The 27,726-nt window shown below is 35.5% G+C and overlaps 1 protein-coding gene across 9 annotated transcripts in view; it reads left to right on the forward strand.

Annotated features, from left to right (window-relative positions):
• The window catches only part of AP3B1 (adaptor related protein complex 3 subunit beta 1), a 230,528-nt gene that overhangs the window by 83,353 nt on the left and 119,449 nt on the right, over positions 1 to 27,726 (forward strand). For 8 of the 9 annotated variants that reach the window (XM_044777972.2, XM_044777965.2, XM_044777964.2 and 5 more), the window contains exons 8-13: positions 11,105 to 11,260; positions 15,666 to 15,763; positions 17,557 to 17,611; positions 17,699 to 17,770; positions 19,739 to 19,801; positions 22,391 to 22,523. In XM_044777972.2, coding sequence (XP_044633907.2) covers positions 11,105 to 11,260; positions 15,666 to 15,763; positions 17,557 to 17,611; positions 17,699 to 17,770; positions 19,739 to 19,801; positions 22,391 to 22,523 — 577 coding nt within the window. Of the gene's footprint in view, positions 1 to 9,807; positions 10,394 to 11,104; positions 11,261 to 15,665; positions 15,764 to 17,556; positions 17,612 to 17,698; positions 17,771 to 19,738; positions 19,802 to 22,390; positions 22,524 to 27,726 lie in introns of those variants that run through there. The other variant, XM_070517893.1, reaches the window with a different exon arrangement.

Consider the following 27,726-nt stretch of genomic DNA (forward strand, 5'->3'; position numbering starts at 1 on the left):
GTTGTTTTAATAAGGCCTGATTTGGGGGCAAAGAAACTTCTTTTTTAATTTTCCTTTGAGAAAAATATTAAATTTAAAATTTTATTAAACATAACATTTTTTTCTAGTGATTGTGTTTCTCTGATAAGGTGTGCTATCCATACTGAATAGCTAATTTAACTAAGTGATTATGATATTGCTAATCGCCTCCCCACTCTGGTCTTGGCTGGGACATCTAACCCAGTGTCAGAGAGATGTACCACCAATATACTGCCATGGTGTCTAGGGACTGAATGCTTGTGTCCCCCGAAAGTCATATGTTGAAGTTTGAACCCTCCATGTTATGGTATTTGGAGGTGGGGACTTTGGGAGGTGATTAGGTTGAAGTGAAGTCATGAGGGTGGGGCCCTTATCATGGGAATAGTGCCCTTATAAGAAGAGACACCAGAGAGCTTGCTTCCTTTCTCTTTCGCCACCATGTGAGGATGTGGTGAGAGGGCTGCCAGGAAGTAGGTTGTCACCAGGAACCGAATCTGCTGACACCTTGATCTTGGGCTTCCTGGCCTCCAAAAATGTGGGAGACAAATGCCTTTTGTTTAAGCCACTCAGTCTCTGGTGTTTTGTTATAGTCTTCCAAGCTGACTAATGCAGCATCTCAGACGGCATAAGAATGTCATGCTGTGTTCCGCTGTGTGGCTTTTAGACATTATATACTGGTCTGTGTCCACAGCAGACCACAGAGGTTGTTTTGTCCCAGTAGAAATCTTAAGGTGGTGCTGGTGTCCTTCAGGCTGTCATGGAATTCAGAAGGCAGGTGGGTATGTTCAGTGTCTTGTTCTTGAGTACTGTAAGTGCCAAGGTGATACAAGGGAGGGATGACAGGGTGAAGAAGAATGATTCCTGAGGTGAGATCTGGGCCCCCCACTGCTCATCTCTGAGATCATTGATACTTCATGTAAACTGTGTGCACCTCTGTTCTTTCATCTGTGAGAAAGATAGTCGTACCTGCTTTGCTTACCTTGTGGGCTTGTTTTAAGGATTCGGTAAGATGTTTGTGAAAGTGCTTTAGTCATATTAGAAATTACTTCAGCTGAAGTTGCCTTTTATTTCTAATTCCAGCTTTACTGTTCACATGTTGTAAAAGTAGATGTTTTTCAGGAGTATTGATTTCTTCATCAATTTTCATATATGAGAAAATTTTGCTGTGTGCAATTTTAAACTATTGTCAATTTTCTTTTTTCTTTATTTTTTGTTAACCCTTATGAACTGACATGAAACTCGTAGTTTGTATTTATTTTTTAATTAATCCATTCAGATAAAATGAGCAAGTCTCTCTATGTCCTAAGATCTCTTTAAAAAGCAGAGATTATCCTCAGACTCCAAAATTGTGAGTTTAAACACTGATTTATTACAATTTTTGTGAACATTTGTGTTTGGAGCTTCAGGTACAAAATCTATATAGAGTATTACTACTTAAGTATAATTTCACAATTTTCTTTATTCCATGGATCTGTGTAATAGTACTTCAAAAATACCTACACTATGCCTTTCCAAAATACACTTTATGGAGTAAAAGGTAATTTTTTTTTGCTTTCCTGAGGAAGATTCGCCCTGAGCTAACGTGTGTTGCCAATCTTCCTCTTTTATTTGCTCGAGGAAGATCAGCCTTGAGCTGACATCTGTGCCACTCCTCCTCTGTTTTGTATGTGGGTTGCCCCCACAGCATGGCTGAGTGAGTGGTGTAGGTCTGCACCTGGCATCCGAACCAGGGCCACCAAAGTGGAATGCATTGAACTTAACCGCTACACCATGGGGCTGGCCCTAATTTTTCTTTTTTGCCTTCATAAAGCTTATATTTAAAATAACATTTTTCTCTATTGAAAGTGAATGTGTCAGAGCTAAGTGAAAAGCTAATTTTATTCTGATGTTTTTATATTAGCAGTTGGGGTAGTCAGGACACGTGAGTGAAGAAAGACCTATTTTCATATGAGATAGGTTCAGATATATTAAACTCACTGGTTCTTTTTTTTTTTAAATACAGGTTTTTTTTTTAGAGCAGTTTTAGTTTCACAACAAAACAAAGCAAAAAATACCAGGAGTTCTCATATATTCCCTACTCCGCTCACACACACAGCCTCTCCCGCTGTCAACATCCTGCACCACAGTGGTCCATTTATTACAATCAGTGAACGTACATTAATACATCATCATCACCTGGAGTCTGTAGTTTACATTCAGGTTCCCTGTTGGTGGTGTACCATTCTGTAGGTTTTGATAAATGTATAATGACATGACTCCACCATTGTATCATAGAGAATAGTTTCATGGCCCTAAAAATCCTCAGTGCTCTGCCTGTTCATTCCTTCCTCCCCCACCAACCCTGGCAATCCATATGCTTTTTCCTATCTCCATAGTTTTGCTCTTCCGGAATGTCATGTAAGTGGAATCGTATACTATGTAGCCTTTCTAGATTGGCTTCTTTCACTTAGTAGAATTCATTTAAGCATCCCTGATGTCTTTTCATGGCTAGTTAGCTCATTTCTTTTTAGCACCGAATAATATTCCATTGTCTGGATGTACCACAGTTTATTCATCTTTTCACCTGCTGAGGGACATCTTGTTTGCCTGCAAGTATTGGCAGTTAGGAAGAAAGCTGCTGTAAACCTTGTGCAGATTTTTGTCGGGACTCATTTGGGTATGAACCAAGGATGATGATAGCTAGATCGTTTGGTAAGAATATATTTCATTTTGTAATAAGCTGCCAAAATTGTCTTCCGTGGTGGCTGTACCATTTTGCATCCCCACTGGCAGTGAGTGGGAGTTCCTGTTGCTCTCCATCCTCACCAGCATTCGGTGGTGTTGGTGTTCTGGATTTTGGCTGTTCTCATAGGTGTGTAGTGGTACCTCATTGTTGTTTCAACTTGTATTTCCCTAATTACATGTGATATTGAGCATTTTTTCATAAGCTTATTTGCCATCTATGTATCTTCTTTGGTGAGTTGTCGCTTCAGGTGTTTTGCCCATTTTTTAATAGAGTGTTTGCTTTCTTATTGTTGAGTTTTGAGAGTTCTTTATCTATTTTGGATAACAGCCCTTTATCAGATATTTCTCCAAATCTGTGGCTCATCTTGTCTTTGTCTTGACATTATCTTTCACAGAGCAGACGTTTTTGATTTTAATGATGTTCAGCTCATCAATTATTTCTTTTGTGGATCATGACTTTCTTTGGTGTTGTAGCTGAAAGTTATCACCATACCCAAGGTCATCTAGATTTTCTCATATGTTATCTTCTGGAATTTTATACTTTTGTGTTTTAGGTTTGTCTATAACCCTTTTTGAGGGAGTTTTTATAATAGGTATAAGGTCTGTGTCTAGATTCATTCTTTTTGCATGTAGATGTCCACTTGTTCCAGCACCATTTGTCAAAAAGACAATCTTCTCCATTCTGCTGGCTTTGCATCTTTGTCAAAGACCAGTTGACTATATATTCATGTGGGTCTTTTTTTGAGTTCTTTCTTCTGTTTATTACTCTGTCTGTTCTTTGACTAATACCACACTGTCTTGATTACTGTGTTTTTCTAGTAGATCTACAGAGAAGTCAGACTCACTGTTTAAATTTTTAATTGTGGAAAAATTTAAGCATACGCAAGAGTAGGGCTAGTGGTCCAGTGAGTCCCCATATACAGGTTACCTTTCTACAACACTCTTCAACTCATGGCTGCTCTCATTTTAACTCTACCCTCTTCCCTCTTCTACTCTCAGATTTCCTGTAAAATTCTATATATTATATAATTTCATCTATATTCAGAATGTATTTCTAAAACACTATCTTCACTGTAAAGAAACTACAAAACTTTCTCAAATATAAGTTGGTTCCTATTTTCTAAATGAGAGGACTAAAGCTTTTGGGGCGGTTTCAGCTTGAATGGATACTTTTTTAGAAAGATGGAGAAAATAGTCTGTGGTAATATATAATTTCATTTTACGTACATACGTATATTTTAAGCCACAGAAAAGTAAAATATTCATTTATAAATGTAACTTTTTAATATGCATTTTATGAGTTTTATCACATACATTTTATGTATTTGTGTACTTAATAACTAGGGCTCCTTTTTGAGCCATTTAATAGTTTTCCATAGGGAAGCATCTTTACTTCTGTATAGGTTGTTTGAGAGACACTCACCTTGGAATATGAATATGATGCTATCATAGAAAAACATTTCAAGCCTGTGGTACACATTCACTGCGTATTAGCATAGTTGTTGTTTGGAATTCTTCTGTAAGGAAGACTTGGCTTTCTCCCCCGTTTGTTTATTTTTTAGTCATTTATTATGTACTCAGATATTTGTTTTATTCTTTGGGTTGTAAACAAAAACTATCATTATTTTGTTGTTCCAATTTTTCAGGTTTGTCCTTAGAGAGTTTGTCTATTTGTGTAAATACTTGGTCATCTAAATTTATTTTAACTACCCTAGCTTTAGAACAGCCGTTTTCTCAAGGTACAAAAGAGCAGTTTCACGAGTTTGTTAATGTTTTTTGCATCTGTCAGGTTTCTGTCAAATGATTCCATCTTTTGTAACAGTCTGTAATATAAAGGTGACATTACTTAATGACCATGTGGCTTAGAAAACTTGCCAACCAATAAATGACAATATGAAATGTTTTAATTAATACCCATTAGAAAACCACATGTATGATAATACCTCATTTCTCCAGGCTCAATAGAAACAATCCATAATAATAATTGATTTTGTTTATCTTTTTACCTTTTTGATGCAAACACCTCTAAAACACATTTCTTTTTTTTTCTTTCTTTTTGAGGAAGATTAGCCCTGAACTAACATCTGCTGCCAATCCTCCTCTTTTTGTTGAGGAAGACTGGCCCTGAGCTAACATCCATACCCATCTTCCGCTACTTTATATGTGGGACACCTACCACAGCATGTCTTGCCAAGCAGTGCCATGTCCACACCCAGGATCTGAACTGGTGAACCCCAGCAGTGGAATGTGCACACTTAACCACTGTACCACCGGGCTGGCCCATAGAACACATTTCTGTTTCCCTACCCCTTGGCAGGGAATGAAAGAAATAACCTAATATTTTCTTTTAAGTTATACATTTTATTTTTATCTGTTCATCAGGAAACCAGACTATTACGATGGTTAAAATTATGTGCATAATATACTCTGAGTAAGGGCTTTATATTTAGAATAATATCTAAAGGCTTCGTAACAGCTATTTCAGCTATGTAGAAGAGACCTTTTTACTTAGTTCCAAATTTACAGGTGAATTACATAAATCGAGCCTGCATAATATCAATTGCTAGACAAGAAATAGAAAGTACAGAATAAGTTAAAAAAATTAAAGTTTCACTAAAAATAAAATATTTCTAAAATATTGCTTTCAAATACACTTGGAGGTATATTAAAATTGATTCATTTTCCTCTTTTATATATGATGTACAGTTAATATACTAAGTTGAGCAAATGGAAACTTTTTTCTAAAAATCAATTTCAGCATCTTTGAAGCCCATTTTATCTAATTTTACTCTGAAGTAGACTAAACATCTTTCTCATACCTTGTTTACCTTACTTGTTTAACCAACTTTTCTGTTTCTCAACAAGCTGAAAATAAAATTCATTCCATCATACATTTAAAATTTAATTAAGAATGATTATTTCAAAACTGTTCAAAGTTATCTAACATATAAAATCTGACTCTTTATTTAACTTACTTAATTGTCCTGGGCTGTGATCTCTAAGAGAGCAAAAATCTTCCTCTTTCTGATCTGTCCAAATTATCACTAATGTAAAATTAGTCAAAGTCAAATTTTAAAGATTGCCATATTAACTCTACAGGTGGTTACTGAAATTGTAGTGCTTTATATCAAAATGATGTTAAAAAGTGAATCTCACTTTTCTATAAAAATAATATGGAGTTGAATTCCCTTCCAAAAGCTCAGTCTTATCACTTAATTCCTTGAACGTGTTATCCATAGATATTTTACAGTTCATTTTAAATGCTTGTGTTATCCTCATTTTTCACCTTCTTTCTTTTTGTTTTTCATAATTTATATTCACATCATTGTCTTTTTTCTTATTTGCATATTTAAATTTTTTTATTGAAGTAGAAATACGTAATGTACATGTGTCAAAAGCAAATGGCTTCATAAATTTTCACAAACTGTATACCCCTCTGTAATGAGTACTCCGATTAAGAAACAGAAATTATAAATTTAGTCCAGAAGCCCCCCTCTTGACATCGTCTAGTTAATATCCTGCTTTCTTTCCCAAATGGAAACAATATCCTGACCCTTAATGACGCTGCCTTTTCTTCTTTCTCTCTCTTCCTCCCTTCTTTCCTTCTTGGCTTTATGAACAATTGTTGAACTAGTTTGAGGCTTTGGATGATGGATTTTGGTTTGTTTGTAGAATATTCAGGGTATCAACCCTCTGAGTTAGCTTAACCACCTCAATTGTAGATTGAGAAGATTAAAAGCTGAGCTTTATCTTCTTTACTCCCTAGGGTATAGACTCTCAGGCTTTTAAACTAAAGACTAGGAGAGTTAATAGGAATTTTGCTTTTTGGTAGATACTGACCTCCAGTTTTTGTTTCTGTATTTTTATGAATTTTATGAATTTTGATTTGTAGAAGTTTTTCTTTTTTTCTTTTTTTGAGAAAGATTAGGCCTGAGCTAACATCCGTGCCCATGTTCTATTTTATGTGTGGGACGCCTGCCACAGCATGGCTTGGTAAGCTGTGTGTAGGTCCACACCTAGGATCCAAACAGGTGACCCCTGGGCCAGTGAAGTGGAGTGAAGCAAACTTGACCACTGCGCCCCTGGGCCAGCCCCTGTAGAAGCTTTTCTTGATAGCTTTGTTAGATCCTTGAATTTTATGGGGGACAGGTACTAATGAAAGAAAAAAATTCCATTGCAGTCTTTTTACTAAAATTGCTATCATAATCCCAAAGACTTGTACTGCAAAGTAAGCAATATGATTATGTTCTTTATTGAAATAATATAATTGAATTTTAATAAAGTCTGTTAATAATGAAGGAGAAATAGAATGAATAAATGCTTATTGAAAGCAGCTTTTTATGTGCATTTGTGGATTTTAATTTTTAGTTACAGTGCTGTGTTAATACAGCAGTTTCATCGTGTATCAGTTTCAGGTGGAGTTTGAATATTTATTTGATTGAAGTTGGCTAAGCATTGTAGGTGTGTACTTATGCTTAGAGAATGTGATTGTTTGTGTATCACTTTATTAGTTTACTAATTGAGTTAATAAAACCAGTTTGGCCTGAAGCTCCATATAGGAGCAGTCACTCAAGTATGGCCTTGATATAAAAATATATCTCAGTTACAGTCCCCGCTTCTTTTGCTTTTTAAAGCACTAAGGCAAGTAGTTTGTTTTGATTGTGTATTCAAAGGAAGAGGATAATGCTACAATTTGTAGTTCACTCTCAAAGATGGGTATTATTTAAACATTTTCTTGGGTTTTCAAAGAGTATAAATTTGGTGTTTCTTCTGTTTTGGAGCATTTCTTAAGATTTTTTTATTGTGGATTTAAAAAATACTGACAATATGCTTACTTCTAAGAAACCGAATGGTCATATTTTTGATGAAAAGTGTTTTCAGTGATATTTTAGTCAAGAGTCAAGTAAAGACTATGTATTATCTGTAGGCACTTAGCAAGGGAAAAATACTTCTTTAAGTGATATTAACTTGAAGCATTTTAGATAATTACTTTTATTGTTATATTATAAATAAATTACTTTTATTGTTATATTATAAATATGTACAAATAGCTTTTAAGTGATTTACTGATTTTTTCCTCAATTTTATTCAATTAAACTTTCTATCTTAAGGTAACTGTAGATTCACAAGCAGTCGTAAGAAATAATACAGAAAGATCTGGAATAACCTTTACTCATTTTCTCCTGATGGTAACATCTTGCAAAACTGTAGTAAGGTATTACAACCAGGATATTGACACTGATACAGTCAAGATTCAGAACATTTCCATTGCAAGGATCCTTTATGTTGTGATTTTATAGCTAAACCTACTTCCTTCCCTGTGCTTAACCTGCCTCCCCTTAACCTCCATAGGTTATTAACCATAACCCACTAATTGGCTCTCCATCACTATAATTTTTTCGTTTCAAGAATGTTAAATAAATGGAATTATACAGTATATAGCCTTTTCATATTAATCTTTTTCACCATACTTCTCTGGAGATTAATCAGAGTTGTTGTGTATATCAGTCGTTTGTTTCTTTTTATTTCTGAGTGATATTCCGTGGCCTAGGTGTTTAACCATTTTGTTTAACCATTTGTTTAACCAGTTGTTGAACCATTCATCCATTGAAGGACATCTGGGTTGTTTCCCTTTTGGCTAATAGGAATAAAGCTGGTATGAATATTTGTGTACAGTTTTTTGTATGAGAATACATTTCCATTTCTCGGTGATAAACACCCAAGAGTGCAATTACTGGGTTGTATAATTGCAGAAACTGCCAACCTGCCAGAGTGGCTGTAACCTTTTACATTCCCACCACAGTATATGAGGGATCCCTTTCCTCTCTGTCCTTACTATCATTTGCTGTTGTCACTATTTTTTGGTTTTAGGTGAGAGCCCTTCTATTATGTCTGTAGTGATATCTTGCTGTGGTTTTAATTTGCATTTCCCTAATGGCTAATGAAGTTGATTATCTTTTTATTTGCTTTTTGCCATTTGTGTATCTCCTTTGGTGAATTGTTTGTTGATTTCTGTATTAGTTTGCTAGAGCTGCCACAGCAAAATAGGACAGACTGGGTGGCTTGATCAACAGACATTTATTTCTCAGTGTTGTAGAGGCTGGAAGTCCAAGACCCAGGTGTTAGCAGGTGTGGTTTCTCCTGAGGCCTCTCTACTTGACTTAGAGAAGGCTGCCTTCTCTGTGTGTCCTTACATTGTCCTGTCCTGTAGGACCGCAGAAGTCTGACAGCCGTCCTTCATTTTGTCCCGTCTCTCCCCTTTGTTCCAAGCTGGCAGTGTTTCTGCTGGTATAATCCCATCTCTACTCCTGGCTTCTGCTGAGATGTCAGATTAAATCCGTGATCGGTACTCATGACCTTTTTATCAAATGATTTTCAAGCCACACCCTTGGTGTTCTCTTCTGAAGACGCTTTCTCGATTTTTGTGATATGAGTAGCCTGAAAATGTCCAAATCTTCAAGTTCTGGTTCCCCTTTGCTTAACATTTCCTTCAATTTATCTTTCTTTCTCATGTTTACTATAAGCAACAAGGAGAAACAAGGCTGCACCTTCAGCACTTTGCTTAGAAATCTCCTCAGCTAAATATCCAAGTTCATCACTTTTAGCTTCTACTTTCCACGTAACACCAGAACACAGTTGAACCAAGTTCTTGCCACTTTGTGACAAGGATTGCCTTTCCTCCAGTTTCCAATAACATCTTCCTCCTTTACCTCTGAGATCTCATCATAATCACCTTTAACATGCATATGCCTGCCACAGCTTCTTCAAGGCAGTCTAGGTTCCTCGCTCAGCCTCCATTGACACCTCCGGGAGGTCGTGCTCATTGTCACGGTGGTGAATGTGGGATTTCTGGCTCCCCACTAATACTCCCCTGGTAACGCTCTGGCTGTGAGGGATAGAAGTGCTTCATTACTGTTCCACATGTGTCCTCCACTAACACCATAGAGTGGTGTGTCCTTGTTGTCACTGGGTGGTGGTGCTGCAGGTCCTGAGTACCCTAAGCATCCTCTCACTCTCGCTCAGTGGGGAGGGATCTGGTCACCTCCTCACTGAGGGATGGGATTGGATCTTCACGCTCCTCACCTGGTCTCCACTGACACCGTGGGGTGCCTGCTTACCTCCTGGTGGGAATTAAAGTCTCGGTCCCATCTAGACCTTTTCTGACACCACCCCAGTGGGATGGTTGGGGCATCTCATTATAGCGTGGTGAGGGTGGAAGTCTGGGCTACCCATGTCAGCCTCCACTGGTGGGGGTGGGGCTGTGGCTGTAGTTTTTTTTCTAGTGTTGGCTGTACGAGAGCAGTTACTTTCTAAAAGGTTTCTGTCTTGCTAGACTTTGCCTTGTCTTTTCCTTTGGCCACAGAGAGCAGAGTTTTGGAGGGTTTGTTTATCTATGCTTGTTGGTGTTTCTGCCTTACCAGCTTCTCTAGAACTTGGTCTGATATATGAGGTAGAAATGAAAACCCAAGGAACTCACTGTTGTGTCCTTCTTTGGGTCCTGAGGTCCCTATCCAGTCTTTCTGCTTCTCTCTGCCTTTCCTTTCTTACGTTTGTTTTGTGTATAATGTCTCGGGTTTCTGGTTTACACAGTGAGAAGAATGGGCGAAAGTACATCTGCTCCATCTTCCCAGAAATGGAAAGTATATTTCAGGTACTTGGCAACAGAAGTTACCTCTAAACAGTGATTGAATTGGATCCACCCACGTGGATATTATTGTCTTTACCTGTGCTCTTGTTTGTTTATTTTTAGGACTAAATGCCTATAGGCTGATTTTATTGGCAGAGATAATAGAGAATTCAAATGAAAAGTACAAAAGAAAAACATAGAATCAACTCCTATGGATACACATAAATCTCAAGCTGAGTCTTTCTTGACAACGCAGAGAGCTGCTTAATCACTAGTTTTTAACCTGTCAGGCTTTATTCTGATTTTTTTATGTGTGTTGCCGTTCAAACACTTCTCCTCTTTCTTCTGACCATTTGATTCAGTTACAGAGTGGCTGATTATTTATGGACATAGTTTTCAGGGTGTAGGTGTTCCCTTTTAGAGGCTTTGTCAAGTTTTCCCTTTGGGCAGTTGTGGGTATTTCTGTGGAGATTTAATCTTTTCAGAGGTTTACTGTGTAATAGAAAAGAAGTGTGATCTGTTGCACTAAAGGACAGTTATTGTGTTTTAAAATATGAGAAAAACCAAGGCCTTTCTTTCGTATAGGTAGCATAATATTTTCAAATTGCCTCAACAGTAGTATTCTACAGTAAATTATTATCGCTATTGTAGATGTTAAAATGGAAGATTTCTTTGTATAATATTTGGGCTGTTCAAGGTTTGAACTAATCTTGAGATTGTATTTCTCTCCTGTAGGATGATGGTCTGGAAGACAATGAAAAGAGTTTCTATGACTCTGATGACGAACAGAAGGAAAAGACTGACAAAAGGAAGAAGCCATATACTATGGATCCAGACCATAGACTCTTAATTCGGAACACAAAGCCTTTGCTTCAGAGCAGGAATGCAGCGGTATGTCAAAACCCTTGTAAGAAATAATTCACTGGGGCCGGCCCCGTTGGCCAAGTGCTCTGCTTCAGCAGCCCAGGGTTTCGCTGGTTTGGATCCTGGGCGCAGACATGGCACCGCTCATCAGGCCTCGTTGAGGTGGCGTCCCACATGCCACAACTAGAAGGACCCACAACTAAAAATTATACAACTATGTCCTGGGGAGAAAAACCAAAAAAAAAAAAAAAAAGAGGAAGATTGGCAACAGTTGTTAGCTCAGATGCCAGTCTTTAAAAAACAAAAAGGAAGAATTCACAGATTTTTTTAAATGTTGGTTAAACAAGTTCAATAAATAAATATTTTTGAGTGTGCTAATGGAGCATTTGTTTATACACCAAAAACTCAGGTTTTGATGAAATTCCTTGGTTTGGTAGTTGTATGTCGACTGGATTTCATGCACTTTTTTGTGGCTTTGTTAATTGGCTTTTCCTAAGATGTAAACTGAAGATGTTTCTCAGGTGATTGGAGGACTGTATGTATTTCTCTATTACTTGATTGTGTTCGAGTGCTTAATCTGATATCAGTCCCTAATATTCGTTTCTTCCAGATAAGAGTTTAAGAGACTAATGTATAACAAAAGCACCCAGCATAATGCCTCATACAGAATAAATTTTAACTGGTAGGAATAGCAATTAAAAATCATCTTCCTTTGGGTCAGGGCCAACCCAGTGGCACAGTGGTTAAGTTCGCATGCTCTCCTTCGGCGGCCCGGGGTTCACGGTTCGGATGTCAGGTGCAGACCTATGCACCACTTGTCAAGCCATGCTGTGGTAGGTGTCCCACATATAAAGTAGAGGAAGATGGGCCTGGATGTTAGCTCAGGGCCAATCTGCCTCAGCAAAAAAAAGAGGAGATTTGGTGGCGGATGTTAATTCAGGACTAATCTTCCTCTAAAAAAGAAAAAATGGTTTTCATTTGGGTCCTAAGTTTATTTATTTTATAACTGTTGATTTTAAATAACCTTTTATATTTTATTTACTTTTTTGGTGAGGAAGTTTGGCCCTGAGCTAACATCTGTGTCAATCTTCCTCTATTGTATGAGGGAGACTGCCACAGCATGGCTTGATGAGCGATGTATAGGTCCATGCCCAGGATCTGAACCTGGGACCCTCGCACTGCCAAAGTGGAGCACACAAGCTTAACCACCGTGGGCCACTGGGCTCGCCCCAAAATATTTTAGAAGACAAAGTAGAAAATTAGAAAATACAGAGTAGCAAAACTGAAAAAAAATTAAAACATCATATTCCCATCACTCAGAAATCGCTGTTATAATATCTTAATAGATTTCCTTCCAGATCTTTTTTCTGCATAAATGTACATATATTCACTGTGTATGTCTATACATATATATATTTTAAACCAACATAGAAATCGTACTCTACAAAATATTTTTTTCTAGTCAGCTGTCTCCACCTTTCTATTTCAATAAAATTTCATCTCATTTAATACCAATTTATCTTACATTATCTTTGATAAGTGGTTAATCTAAACTGTTATCTACTGCATTGCATCTGGTTATTATTTCTTTTAAACCTCTCAGATCTTGCAGAATGTTCTTCTGGGTTTGTCTGGTTGCTTCCTTAATAGTGCTGTTTAATTTTTTCTTCTGTAATCTATGTTTTCTGTTAACTGATAGTTATGTCTGACGACTTGATGGATTGAAGTTAAGCATTTTCTTAAAATTTTTTTAATTAAAAAATATTCATAATGAATTGTTCTGTTTAATTAGGAAAAGCTTTGAAAATGAGGAATTTCACTCGAATTACTTTGTTTTCTGATGCTTGAGAATTTAGAGCTTAGAGCTTTGTATATCTATCTTAGTAGTTAGTAGAAGTTTTTATCCTATACCTAGTAATTTCGTTTCTTAGTCATTATCATGTAACCATACAGAGTAATAACAAAACCATAATTTTACTACTGTTGTAAAATATGCTTATATTGTAGTGTGCCCTAGCTTGGCCACGTGGTACTTAAGTAACTGTAACTTGCCACCTAAAACTCTCCTTTATAATTGACTCACTGTTCATTGAACTTTGTCTTAGAAACTGATTTTATAGCCCAAATACTTACCAATCAGAAATGTTCTTGAATGGTGAAATGGATAGAGGTGGTTTGTACTTTTTGTTCCAGTATGTTTTGGTTCCCTGCTTATCTGATAGAGGTACTTTACTTTTCATTCCAATGTGTTTTGGTGTCTTGCTTATTTGATGCTGCTAGATATATATACATATGTACATATGTATATAACGACTGACTTTTGAAGGATTGTGAGTAGATTTTTTTGTTTGTTTTAGGCTCATTCTCAAGTTACAGGAGAGACTGAGAATTTGTTTCAGGAACTTAGCTGGTCAGTGCTGTGTGGCTTGAACTGGAGATCAGAGATACTGGAAGCACAATGTTGGGAGGCTGTTGTAACAGTGTAGATAAGGTGCTAGTGGTGTGAATGATTAGGAATAGAAAAGCGCTTACAGGATCTACTTGATTCTGAACGTACGTAAGGTAACTGGAGGAGGCCTATGAGGCTGTCTACTTTTAGTCATTTTGGACTTTGGAGTTATAGGAGCTTCCCTCATGCTTTTACAAATTAGGCTATAAATTTCAAATTCTGGGTATTGGAGAAACTTGAAACTGTTAGATTTGTGAATACTGGGGGAAGAGAAGATCATATAGCTCTTTTGCGTTTGAGAGTGCCTTAATTAACATGTCAGAACAGATCACATCCTAAGTGGAATCTACGATCTTAAAGACATGGTCATATATAGAAGGTACAGGTTACCTTCTTGCCAGTAGCATTGGACTTACTATTTTTAATAGAAAAAGATTTATCATTTGTAAAACACATTAAATTAAGCTTCAATTTTCTTTTGTATCGTATACTAATACTTATTAGCCAGCTGTATGCTTTAATAATTTTTAAAATGACTATCACCTACTTGTAGATTGTCAATCATTAATTGAGATTTTGTTTATAAGATTTTTAATTCAGGAGAATTTGTTCTATAATCAAAGTGTGTTTGTGGATCACAAGTGAAAAAATAAGATATCCTTAAACTCCTCAAATTCCCAAGTAATGTCTGAAAGCTATAAATCAGTCTTGTGAAGAAAAGTATAACAAAATGCCAAACAACAGTAAATTTAGGACTGTAAACTGTATTTTTAAAGAATGTATCTTAGTTTCAGAAGAAGCTCATTTTACCTCGAGCCCCCTTCGGTGCTGTGCACTCTTTAGGCGTGTGAAAACAGAGCTTCATGGACCAAGCAGAAGGAAAGTGGTGTTCATGTATCTCCTGAGCTAAAGACAAGATGATGGAACTCCTGCAGCTCTGTCTCTGCAGTTGTCACAGGTCAAACTGGATCCTTGGAGTGAATGGGAAGCCCGGACTTCAATCTCTGATTTGAGTGTAGAGGCATGTGGGGCAAACGTAGAAATCTTTATTTTGTGCCAGAGAAATTCTCATCACCCTTGTAATGGCTTTGAACCAAAGACTAATTTTAAGGTTCTGCCTTTTGGAAAAAAGATCATTTCGAATGCTGCTGTTTTCGAGGGATTGTTTTAATAGAGTTCTTTTAATTATAACTTAAATGTACTGATTTTTAAAAATTTGAGCTTACTTGTTACTATTGTCCTGAAGTGTCTGGCTTTATTTGGAAAGGTGTGCTTGCAATTTTTTACAACTTCTCAATCTTGGAGCAGCAGCTGCAGTACTGGGAGGAGTGTGGGATTTGGCATGTCGTGTCCAGCTTTGACCTGCTCTGGCTCGCAGACCTTGAGTAGTTCCTTTGACATCTGTTTTCTTTTTTGAGGGTGAAGTCGTTTCCTAGGATTATTATAACAGATTACCACAGGCTGGGTGGGTTGAAACCACGGAAATGTATTCTCCCACATTTCAGGAGGCCATAGGTCCAAAATAAAGCTGTCCACAGGATTGGTTCCTTCTGGAGGCTCTGAGGGAGAAACTGCCTTTTGCTGGCTTCTGGTGGTTGCCAGCACTCCAGCATTCCTTGGCTTTTAGACACATCACATCTGCCTCCATCTTCACGTTGCCCTCTTCTCTGTGGGTGCTCTTCTGTCTCTCATAATGACACTCTCATTGGAGTTAGAGCCCACCCTAATCCAGTGTGATCTCATCTCGATCTTTTACCCTAATGGCATCTGCAGACTTTACTTCCAGACAAGCCCACGTTCTGAGGGTAGACATGAATTTTTGGTGGGGATGCTATTCAACCTGCTACAAAGGGTAACAGCCTACTCACCTTACTTCACAGGAGTTTTGTAGGAGTTAAGGAAATAACATGTGAGAAAGTACAGTGAAACTGTGGGGCGCTCCAGTGTTCATGGTTCTTACTGTTTTCACTCTTTCTCTTTTAGGTTGTTATGGCAGTTGCTCAGCTGTATTGGCACATATCACCAAAATCTGAGGCTGGCATTATTTCTAAATCACTAGTGCGTTTGCTTCGTAGCAATAGGTAGGACATGATTTCATATATGCTTTTTCTTTTGTATTTTTTCAAAAGTAATGTTTAAACAAATATAATCTGCCTTTCAGGCATTTAATACATGGTTCTGACTGTATTTTATCATTAAGGTTTCATACTTGAGGGGATCGTCATTATGCAATTTATCTCAAAGTTTATGATAAATGTTGAAATTTTTTTAACCTCAAACCCAAAGAGATTGAAAATATTTTTTGGCATATAGTATATGCTGTCACCGGTAGCCTAGTATTAGTGTTTGATATTTCTAGGTATGCCAATAATAATGTTTGGAAGTTCTGGTAAGTCTGAAAATCACTGAAAACTATAGTAATATATTATTAGATTGACTTAGTGTATTTGTATGATTTTATATAGAGCAGTAATACATAGGGTAAATTATGTAGTTTATGACCGAATTGCTGCTGGCTATAAAGTTGCAATGTTTAATTACTGTAGTTTACTCTATTTAAAAAGGGGGGTATATTCTTAATAGCTACTTATTTTAAAGAAATACATACTCCTTTCATTTCCTGTAGATAGAAAGATAAATAGATAGCAAGAATACACTTCTCTTTTTTATTTTTATTTTTTGCAGGGGAAGATTTGCCCTAAGTTAACATCTGTTGCCAGTCTTCCCCCATCTTTTTTCCTTTTCCCCTCCAAAGCCCTAGTACATAGTTGTGTATAGTTGTAGGTTCTTCTATATGAGCTGCCACCACACCATGGCTACTGACAGACGAGTGATGTGGTTCCATGCTGGGGAACCAAACTAGGGCTGCCAAAGTGGAGTGTACCGAACTTTGACCACTAGGTCATCAGGGCTGGCTCAAGAATATCTTTCTCTTTAGTTTTACCTCACTATAATTCAGCAGTTCAGGTCAGCAATTCAGAAAACTTTTATTAAGTTCCTGTGACATGTACTTTCAAATTTTAAGATCATATTTTTATTGTTTGTTTTGTTTTCTGTGTTTAAGAATACCATTGTTTCAGCTATTTAGCTTACCCAGGGTACTTTGCATTAATTAGTTAATTTAAAATAAAAATTTTTTTCATTGAGCACTTGCTGCTAGTAGAGTTGAGGGAAAAAGACACGTGTTTATTTTTGCCCTTGACTAAAACTCTGTGCCACAACTTTAGCCCTAGGCTGGCTTTTGCCATCCATCAGTAAGATGCTATGTCCTTGTGTTCCTCTTCTCTCCTTTGTCTTTGTACAGTCATTCTTTTCCCTTTTATCAGTTCAATAATTTTTCCTTTCTAAAGCTCGTTCAAAGGTTGTCAGAAGGATCTGGAATGCATCTTTCACATGAAGCCTTATGCCAGATTCAGTTCTACCTTCATTTCTTAGCTGTTTGGACATGAAATAACGTGACTGTTCTTTTAACCTGTCTTCCGCTCTGGGAAGAACTGAGTGACACAGTGAGCCTTCTGATAAAGACTTCGTGTTAAGGCAGTGGTCGTGTTTATTTCATTAGCCCAAGAATACGTTCCTTGCAGCCATTCCAAACAGCTGCAGTATTTTCATCTTAGGAACTGAGCATTATAAAAGTGATTTTAACTCTTCCTCATGACGAATCAAATAATCTAATATTCTAATTTAGTAATACTTTATGGGGAAAATGAATTTTAAAAGAAGGTATAAATATCTAAGATCTACTAAAAACTTTTAAATATTTAAGAGTTCCTTTCAATATGAAACTTATCGCTGATTGTTTTTCTTTAATGTACTCTTTACTTAAAGATATTTCATTGGAAAATATACTCAGTGAAATTTCTTTAATTTCTAGGGAAGTACAGTATATTGTTCTACAGAATATAGCAACTATGTCAATTCAAAGAAAGGTATGTACATTGTGAACACATAATTCAAGAGAGAAATGAATGCATTAGTACCATAGGTGCATTTATATATTTATTTTTATAATCTAGGGTATGTTTGAACCTTATCTGAAGAGTTTCTATGTTAGGTCAACTGATCCAACTATGATCAAGACCCTGAAGGTATGTATGCTCCTGTTTTTCAGGTGATCTAGTACATGTTTACCCTGGAGATATTGCTGTACCTTCTAGCGTCTGCAAAATGGAGACCTGCTTTTAAAAAAACATAAACACAATAGGAATTTTCTTTGTACTTTCTAAACTATATTATTATGTTCTAGTTACTTTGCTACATTCCAATAATATAGAGTTAAGACATGCTGCCTGCACCTTGAATAACTCACAGTTTACTGAAGGAGACAGACATGTAAATAGATAATTTCAGCACTATATGTTTTAAGTGATATGAAGATTTGAATTGAGTACTGTCAGAAACAGAAAGGTGAGATTAATCCTCTGAGAGATTTAAAAAAGACTAGTGGGAAAGATGATATGTGAATGGATCTTAAAAGAATAACATTTTCCTGAGGTTTTTGGTTGTTAGTTGGTAGGTTGATTAGGAGATTGTGGGGTTGGGAGTAAGAGAAAGGCACAGTTTATGCTAACACAAGGATTATGAAAGAGTGTTGTGTTCAGGGAATGATAACTATATTAGAGAGTGTAGTTAGGGATATAAAACTATAATGACTGAAACAATGTTATATTTAGACAGAAAAGTAAGTGGAATAAAATAGAAAGCCTGGAAACATCCATGTGTATGAAAATGTACTATATATTAGAGGAGATATTACAAACCAATGGGGAAAGGATGGACTATTCAGAAAATATTGGAATGATTGGTTATTCACATGGAAACTGGGTTTAATCATAAGAAAATCTAAGACACTCTCAAATTAAAAGATATTTTACCAAATAATTGGTTTGCAGTCATCAAAAGTTTCAAGGTTGTGAAGATCAAAAGAAAAACTGAGAAACTTTCAGACTGAAGGACACTAAAAAGACAAAGTGTGAGATATTAAACTGAATCCTTTTGTTATACCTGATTGAGACGATTAGTGAAACGTAAATGGGGAGAGATGATTGCATAGCTGTGATGTATCAGTGTTAATTTCCTGGTTTTCTTGATTGTATTGTGGTATGTAGGACAATGGCATTGTTTGTAGGAAATATACACAGAAATATTGGGGAATGATGTGGTATCAGTCTGGTAACTGTATCTCAAATGGTTCAGATCAAAAGTAGTTCTTTTTACCTTTTCTGTGTTTGAGATTGTTTTTAAAAATATTATATAAAAATTAAAATATCCTCATCAAAATAAATGGAAAAGTCAAGCCTTAATCTGGGAGAAAATATTCCTAGTACATATATCTGAAAAATGACTAGTACCCGGAATACATAAAGAACTCTTACAATCTGTGCCTTTTAATTGGAGTGTTTAGACTGTTTACTTTTAATGTAATTATTGCTATCGAATGTGTCTGTCTGTATTTTGTGTTTTGTTTCTCTTTGTCCCATGTTCTCGTTCCATTTTTCCTTTTTCATGCTTTTCTTCAGATTAATTGAATATTCTTTATGAGTAAAAACTGAAATATTTTAAATGAGCCTATTGGAGATGGCCTTTTAATTGTATTTATAGCTATAAATCCGGAAGAGAGAATTAAAATGTCTAAGTATTTGGGATGGTAGGATGAATGAGAACGAATAAAGAGAATTAATTGGTATCTGGAAAACAGAGATATTACATGGAGGACAAGTTGTTTTTTAACTTTCTAGATAAAGGAAAAAGAAGTCAAACTACTGTAAATTGTTTAGATTAATTAAATATAAATTGTAAAGTTGGGACAAACAATTAAGCAAGATTTAGGATTCTGTTTTTCCTAATTATTTTTTAAGGACTGTGTAATTATCTCTCCTCTATTTGTAGATTTAGGGAGACAAAGTTCACCTGAAAGGTATAATGCCTCACAACATTTGTAACAGTCTGACTTTTTTAAAAAACTGAAGTTACGTCTCTGTTAAATTCCTAGTCTTTATTAAATTCATCCTTTCTATTTGTTTTAAAATATTTACTTTTTCTTTTGTCTACCATAGCTTGAAATTTTGACAAACTTGGCAAATGAAGCTAACATATCAACTCTTCTTCGAGAATTTCAGGTTTGTATACAACATTAATTATAAAGTAACTTCTAAAACATCTGTTCAGTTTAAATTTAAATATACATCTTTCTCAATTTAGAGATAGGTAGTGTGTAAATAAAACAGTGATTTGGGACAAGATTGGCAACTAAGAAATTTATAAATTTTCAAGAATGAACATTAACTACAAATTTAAAGGAAATGGAATAGTAGTCCCTTTCACATTTTTATAGAATTTAAAAGACTGGTTTATATTTCTTTGTTCAAAATTATGATTTCAGCATAATTCCACTCTGTGTGCTGTCATCATCAATATTCCTTTCTATACTCTGCACTCCTGAAAATGGCTTCAGTTCTTACCTGCTTGTCCCTATTTGATTGACCTATCACTCTTTCAGACATTGTCCTCTCAGCTTCATGTATTGCTCCAAAAAAATTGGTTTAAAATTGCCCCCATGATGATTTTTTTATTGTTATTTTTGTTTTGTTGTATTTTTTAAACCATCGATGCTAATGGATGAGCTACCTCCCGGGTACACATCCCCCAAAAATATTCAAAAATTACCTCATGGTTATTAGGCCCTTCATTTTGGAAAGGTCAGCTCTATAAAGAGGTGGTGGTGGAGCCCAGCAATGGGAAACCTCATGTCAATATTATTAGTTTCACATTTCATGAGCAGTATTTTCAATGAAAGTATACCACATGCTACACACTAAGCACAGAGTTTTTGTCAACTCTGAACATTTTATAGATTTAATTTATTTTGTTGCCATAATCCTTCTATATGCCCATATTAAATTTCTTTTTAGCTGTATATAGACATTGTATTTTCTTCTGGCTATGTGATCTTGTACTTTTAATAGTAGTAGAATATTATAGCATATCCATGATTTACAATTTCATAAGTGAATTACTGTACTTTCATGCTATGTATTTTTCTAGAAAAGTCTTTTGTAAAATTAGGATTTCTTGGTTACCTATGCATGTTGTGTTTACATGCCAGAAAATATGGTATCTCAAGTTTTTATCCAGTAATCTATAGCTATACAACATTGCTTGAAATTGATTTTTACTTCATTTTTACGTTTGCTTATTTATTTTTAACTTTTGTCTTCATGTTTGCTGTTGTCCTTTCTCCTGTCGTGGTATGTAATCTGTTTGGGGGGCCTTTTGCTGTCTACTTTCTGCTTATATCAAGTTTACTGGGGTTGTAGGGCATGAGTCTCAGGTAATTTTGTAGTATTGTTTAGTTGTACAGAGGTGACACATTGGACTTGTTTCAAAATATTGTTGATCTGGTCATTTCATTTAATATCAAGATTAAGGTCCATTGTTTAGCCAAACTTTAATATATTCTTTCCTCTTGTATAAGCTTTTATCACTGTGTGTGTTTGTACCTTCTTTCTGTATTTATGGGTTATATTCATTGTACAATTTACTTATAATAACTTTTTGAGTAAAATAGAGAATTTTTGTAAAGACGTATTTTTTTTTTAGTTGAGGAAATTAGGGAATGAACTGGGAACTGGTTTGAAGTACAATTGATCTTTCCTACATGGAACTAAAAGAGTTTAACTTGTTTAATTTATTTCTTCAAGATGTAATCATGTTCTTGATACCATCTTCACTAAATTTATATGTTCTTATATATATTCTTAGATTTTTCTCCTCCAGTTGTCATTTAGGCACCCTTTAAATGTATAGATGTCAGATGTCAGATAACCATAGTGTTAGTTCTCATTTGAGGTTGGCTAATCTTTCTTTAAAATTTCGGTTGAAAATGGGATTTTAAATTCCATTCGTATATAATATATAAATGGAAATATGCATATTAAAAGTACATTCATTTCTGTAAACAATAAAAGCTTAGTTTTTAAATGAAGAAAATTATGACCAAAGTGAAACTTTTTAGGGCTATGATAAATTTTGTCAGGATCTTTTCAATTCTTGTTGCCAAATAAGTGATTTCTTTCTTTATAAGTTTGTATAAATATATAATTTACAGGGTTTTTTTAAAGCATTGTTTTAAAGAAAATCTGTGTTGGAAGTGTAATATTCTATTTTGTTGTAAACAAAGTATTTATAAAGCCTTTATTGAAGTGCTGCTCACTGTAGCTACTGTTGTACTGTTACTACCATTCAGATACCATTTGGAAAGTAAAGTGTTTGTTGGTAGCTTATTGGTCCTTTTCTTCCTCTTCTCCCAGTTTTTAGATTTAGGATCCCTGAGAAAGCAACCTGTTTTTTCATAGATTCACAGATGCTGCTGGTTAAATGAACTGAAACTTTCAAAGGGAAGAGTTTCATCATCTCCTTCAACTGTGCCCTTACACTGACTGCTGTCTTTGGGGGGCTGCCCACACTCTCTGTTTTGGAGTCACAAGCCGCCGTGGCCACAGGGGAATGAACCTGGCTTGAAAACATGCCTCTTCTATGGGCACGTTCTTTGAGTGAAAAAACGAAACTGAATTCAGCTAAGTTATCAGTTGGATCTCCTGTTGTGCCTGTAGTTGAGAAGATTATGTATAAAGCTTAATATAATAGGGATTTCTTGTTCACTTGATAGTTTATACAGTGTATAAGCTGGTTGAAATACTATTTTTCAGACCTATGTGAAAAGCCAGGATAAACAGTTTGCTGCAGCCACTATTCAGACTATAGGCAGATGTGCAACCAACATCTCGGAAGTCACTGACACGTGCCTCAGTGGCCTGGTGTGTCTGCTGTCCAACAGGGATGGTAAGCTGACAGTTTCACTTTATCTTCAAGTAATTTATCATTTTGGTATTCTTGATATGATCCGTAAATTGTAACATTTTAAACATTACATTTTAGTTTTTCCCTTCTGTCAGTAGCATGGTCACGATGAGTAGTGTTTTATCTTTGCAGTACACACATGCGCACACATACGCACACAGTTTTTTGTTGTTGTTTTAGTAAATGAGATAATTAACTTTCAAACAGTATCTGACTTGCCTAAACAGAACTGAGAAAGTGTAATTTGTTTATTTTATTTCCTCACAATTTAACCCCCTTCCTTGTACCTTTTCCAGAGGTTCCATTTTACTGTTTTTCAATGGCGTTTAAGTGATGTGTAATACTGGTTCACCTGCAGAGGGTGCTAAAAGCAGGCAAATGGCTTTTAATATGGAGAAGTGCCTAGATCAAAACAGTATGTTAAGTGCACACCTTCCATTGTTTGTTTCAGAAATTCACCTAGTCATTTTATATTTAAGATTGACTAGATTTAAAAGTCATCAATTTGGAATAGCTTCATGTTTTTAAGCCAAACAATATCTAACCATTTTGTAAAATTCCTTAGGTACTATCCAGTGAAATACGTAATCTAGGTTTCATACTGTTCTGTGGTGAGATGTCAATTGTTTCTATGGTATGGCATGGCTTTAGAATAAATGAGACTATTTGGAGAAAGAAAGAAAAATGAGTCGATTTTCACCTTTAAAATAATTTATTTACAGGACTTTTGTTATAATTGTATATTTGATTGAAATAAGATTCTTTTTAGGAAAAGCATAATTTCCTATGTAAAATCATTGAAATTATTTGTGGAATTCTAAATATAATTATGTCATATCTAGACACAAGCATATATGGCATAGGTGAAATGTAACAAAATTGATTATTCTTTATATTTTATTTGAAAAATAACTTTTCACTACAATAACTTTATTATCCCTAGTTATCTTTTCCCACATGTGAATCTCTTTAGAAAACTGTAACATTGTTGTAAGTACTTCTGATGAAAAAAAATAATGAAACAAAATTTATCCCGCAATAAGAGTGAGATTTTTATTGTGAACATAAAATTATAAACTTTTACCTATAAACTCCAAATATGACAATGGATAGAACTTTTTTCTACATACAGTATTAACACTCCAAATAAATGGCAACAAAAATTATCAAGGAAATACTTTTCAAAAAATTTGACTGTAGAAGGTAACTAGGGGAGATAGGATTCTAAATATTATCCATTTTATCTATTTCTGCTTTTAACAATAACATCCTTTTGTTGTCTCTGTTTCTTGTCACATTTTAAAATGTAAGTTAAAATTTTGTTTTATTTTTCTCTGCCTTTAATAATGACTTTCTATTTGAACAAAGAAGATACACTCCTTGAAAAAATTTTTCCAGAACCACGGTTCACCTGGGTAATTGTTGTTGTAAAATATAGTTGCATACAAAAAGCACCACGAATTAGTTAGAACACTGATTACTTCTTCCAAAAACAAAATGTGTTCAAGGTTTCTCAGTTTTATATTTTATGTAATCTTTGATTTTATATTTTGACTCTTTTTTCTTATGTGAAATTTTTAAGCTGTGGATTTTAGAGCAGCTGTTTCTGCTATAGCTTTGTAACTACATTAATTAATTTCTCAAAAAATGTTTTTTTATAGAATTTGATTTAAAAGATGACTATTCTACTCCTGTAACACTTTTAAGGGAAGAATAGATTGTTTAATAATTAGATAACAGGAGAATAATGTAATCTGTAATCACTCTTAAAGATGGGGGATTTATTACTTTAAACCATGATATGGTAATGTTTAAGCTTTTGTTTTTGGTAAATTAAAACTTTCTTTATATCCATGCATTTTTTCTGTGGTTTGAATATTAAGAAACTTAAATTGTATTGTCTAGAGTCCGGCCGCATAGTCATCATTAACCCACCATACTTGATTCTTTAACTGTTTATCGTATGGGCTACACTTTTGTCATTTGGAAATCTGGCTCAATAAAAGTGAGTGGTAAAACAAATAAGGACAATATTTATATTAAATCAGTAACATTAAAGGAAGTAATACTATTTTTAACTTTAAAATGGCCAATGCTGACAACAGAGCCCCTTTCTCTTCCTACTACAGGATCTGCCTTTAGGAATAAATACAATGAATGAGGCCTCAGTTTCTTTAAAATCTGTAAGATTTTTTGAGGCTCTAAGGATCTGTGATTCTTTGATTTTGTGTTAGTATGAATACCTCATCATCTCTTCAGATAATCTATCTTAAAACCTCAGCGACAGCATTTACACTCCATTGTTTTTACATATACTTAATAAACTTTGCTTGGACCTGTCTTTTTTTTTGTTTTTTAATGTTGTTGACTTCTTCCATCTTGGTATGGAGAAGACTCTTCTAGGCAGGCTTGAAGTTTGCTCTAAAGTAGTCCAATATCACCACCTAAGATTAATTTGATAAACTAATTTCTTGAGGATCTTGAGGAGAAATCTGCATTTCAGTTGGCTCAGGGTAGTTTAGTTCCCTAAGGTAATTTACTTTAGGTAACATATTTGCAAAACTTGCTTGTCTGAATAACCTCCTTATCATCTCTAAGCTAAAAGGATTGGAGAGGAGGACTATTTTTTGTTTTATTTAGTTTTATGTAATTCTATAAGCATTTATTGAGGACATGAATCAGTTGAGGTGTTTAGTGAATGTTGAGTGGATGAATATTTGTTCAGCCTGTAAGAGGTTCCTACCTTTACGGAGCTCAAAATCTAACAGAGGGAGACAGTATTATAAAACAAGTCTATCATAGTCTTCTCAGATATTGGCCACTTACTCTATTGCCAGCTCTCTGCTTACGTGCAGAACTAGACTACCCGTGTTGGAATGTTAGTCATCTTGAATAAATTACCCCATCTCCCTGTGCTTCACATTCTTCATTTGTGAAATGAGGATAATAGACTGTACTAGTCTTGAGGACATTGTGCTAAGCAAATACAGAGTGATTCCACTTGTATGAGGTATAGCAGTAGTCAAATTCATAGAATCAGAGTGGAGTGATAGTTGCACGGGGCGGGGGAAAAGGGAAGTGGAGAGTTACCGGTCAGTGGGCGTAGTTTCAGTCAAGCAAGGTGAATAGGCTCTAGACATTTATTGTACAACATTATCTCTACAGTCAACCAAACTGTATCGTACACTTACACATTTGAGAGGGTAGATCTCATGTTAAGCGTTCTTACCAAAATTAAATAAAATTTAAAAAAAGCAGGCTGGACTTCTTAAAGTGAGGACCATTAAGTTCTGTTCAGGACAAAGAGCAAGCTAGGAAAGGTCCAGAACATAGAGTCATTTTGTGCTTTTGGTGGAGTAGCACCACAATGTTGTCATCTTTGAAAACCAGGAGGTACCATAAAGGAAAAGTAGGGTGCAAGTACTGAAGGGAATGAGAAGGCACCTGGCTGAGCAGGATAATGTACCCCCCTCCTGGCCCTGGTCCCTTCACATATGTCCAGGTCTTAATGCCTGGAATCCATGAATATGTTACCTGCAAAAGGGACTTTGCCGAGATGATTAAGATTCTTGAGATGGGGGGATTATTTGGGTGGACCCAATGTAATCAAAAGGGTCCTTGTAAGGGAAAGAGGGAGGCCAAGAAAGTCAGCTGTCAGAAGCAGAGGTTGCAGTGCTGCCATTGCTGGAAGGGGGCTTCAAGCCGAGGATTGCAGGCTGCTGCCAGAAGCTGGAAGAAGTGAAGGACGGATCTTCCCCCAGAACCTCCATAGAGAGCTTAGTCTTGTTGACACCTTGATTTTAGTCCCATAAGACTTGTGTTGACTTCTGACTCCAGAACTGTAAGATGCTAAGTTTGTGTTTTAAGCCACTAGGTTTGTGGTAATCTATAACAAAATAGGAAACTAACACAGCACCAAATGATAAATAATGCCAGAGATAGATTTCAGTTATAGCTGATCCTGTCTCTGCAGGTAGGTAATTAAAATTATGCAACATTTTTTTTCTTACTAAGGCTATCTTTTGAATAATAAATTTTAAAAATACAAATTTTTATACTATGGATTCTTTAAAACCACACTTAGTGTATTTTACTTTTCATAGTAGTTACTTACATAACCATTTAATGTTTCCTACAAGAGTGTAACTTTGATGAGGGCAGGGTCTTGTTCTGATTTATCTTTGTTTTCCTCAGAGCTCCAAGAAGTGGTCTTTATAAAAGTAATACCCGCTCATAGTAACATAGAACATTAGAGATAAAATGGTGCATTCTGGTTCTGAGTTTGAAGTCTGGACAAAATCATATAATTCCAGTGCATCTCTCTTTCTTTGTCTTTAAAATGATGATAATAAGATAGCTACCATGTGTTATTTTGAGAAGAAAAAGAAATATATGATTTTATAAAACAAAACATTATGTAAATATTAATTTATCATTCTTAAGGAGAAAGAGGTATGCGGGTTGAAATACATACATTTAATAATGATTAGAATGGTAAAAAATTTTGCTTATATTCTTAAAGGGACCTAGATAAGAAAATATATTTCAGAGAAAAAGAGTAACAGAACACAAACCATGGTATTTCCAGCTTATAGTGTAATTATATTTATATTTTTATATAAAATTTGTATTTAAATGTATAAGTTTTTGTTATATTTTATTTCTTTGGCATCCGTAGCATTAAGAATCGTTTATATAAGATTCATTCCATAAGGCCTGATGCTCCTGTTATGTTACATTTCTCTACTGGTGCCACCAGAAATGTAACTCTGGACCAGTGACTAGCCACTTCAGTGTGATAACTCAATTTCAGAATCCCAGTTTGAGGATCACTTCCTGGAGCCACTCCCAGTACTGCTTACTGTGTTAGTTAAGTCCTGGCAAGAAATAGATGACACACTTAAAAAGGGACAATTGAAGAGAATTTAATGAAGGAACTATTTATAAGGTATGGGCAAGATTAAGGGAAACCAGCAAGGTATGATGTAGCATCCTGAGGCTGACAGGCTTGCAATGGTGGGAAGCCTTTACCATCCCTAGAATTGAAGGGAAGTGGGGTGTGAGGAGTGGGAGCAGTGACCAGACCCTGCAGGAGAGAGCCACTCACAGGAACTGAAACCTTTAGTGGAGGAAGGCAGGCACTGCCAGAGAGGCCTGGCAGGAGAGAGATCCGGGATAATAATAT

The sequence above is a fragment of the Equus asinus genome, chromosome 9, assembly GCF_041296235.1.
Source record: "Equus asinus isolate D_3611 breed Donkey chromosome 9, EquAss-T2T_v2, whole genome shotgun sequence".
Lineage (NCBI taxonomy): Eukaryota > Metazoa > Chordata > Mammalia > Perissodactyla > Equidae > Equus > Equus asinus.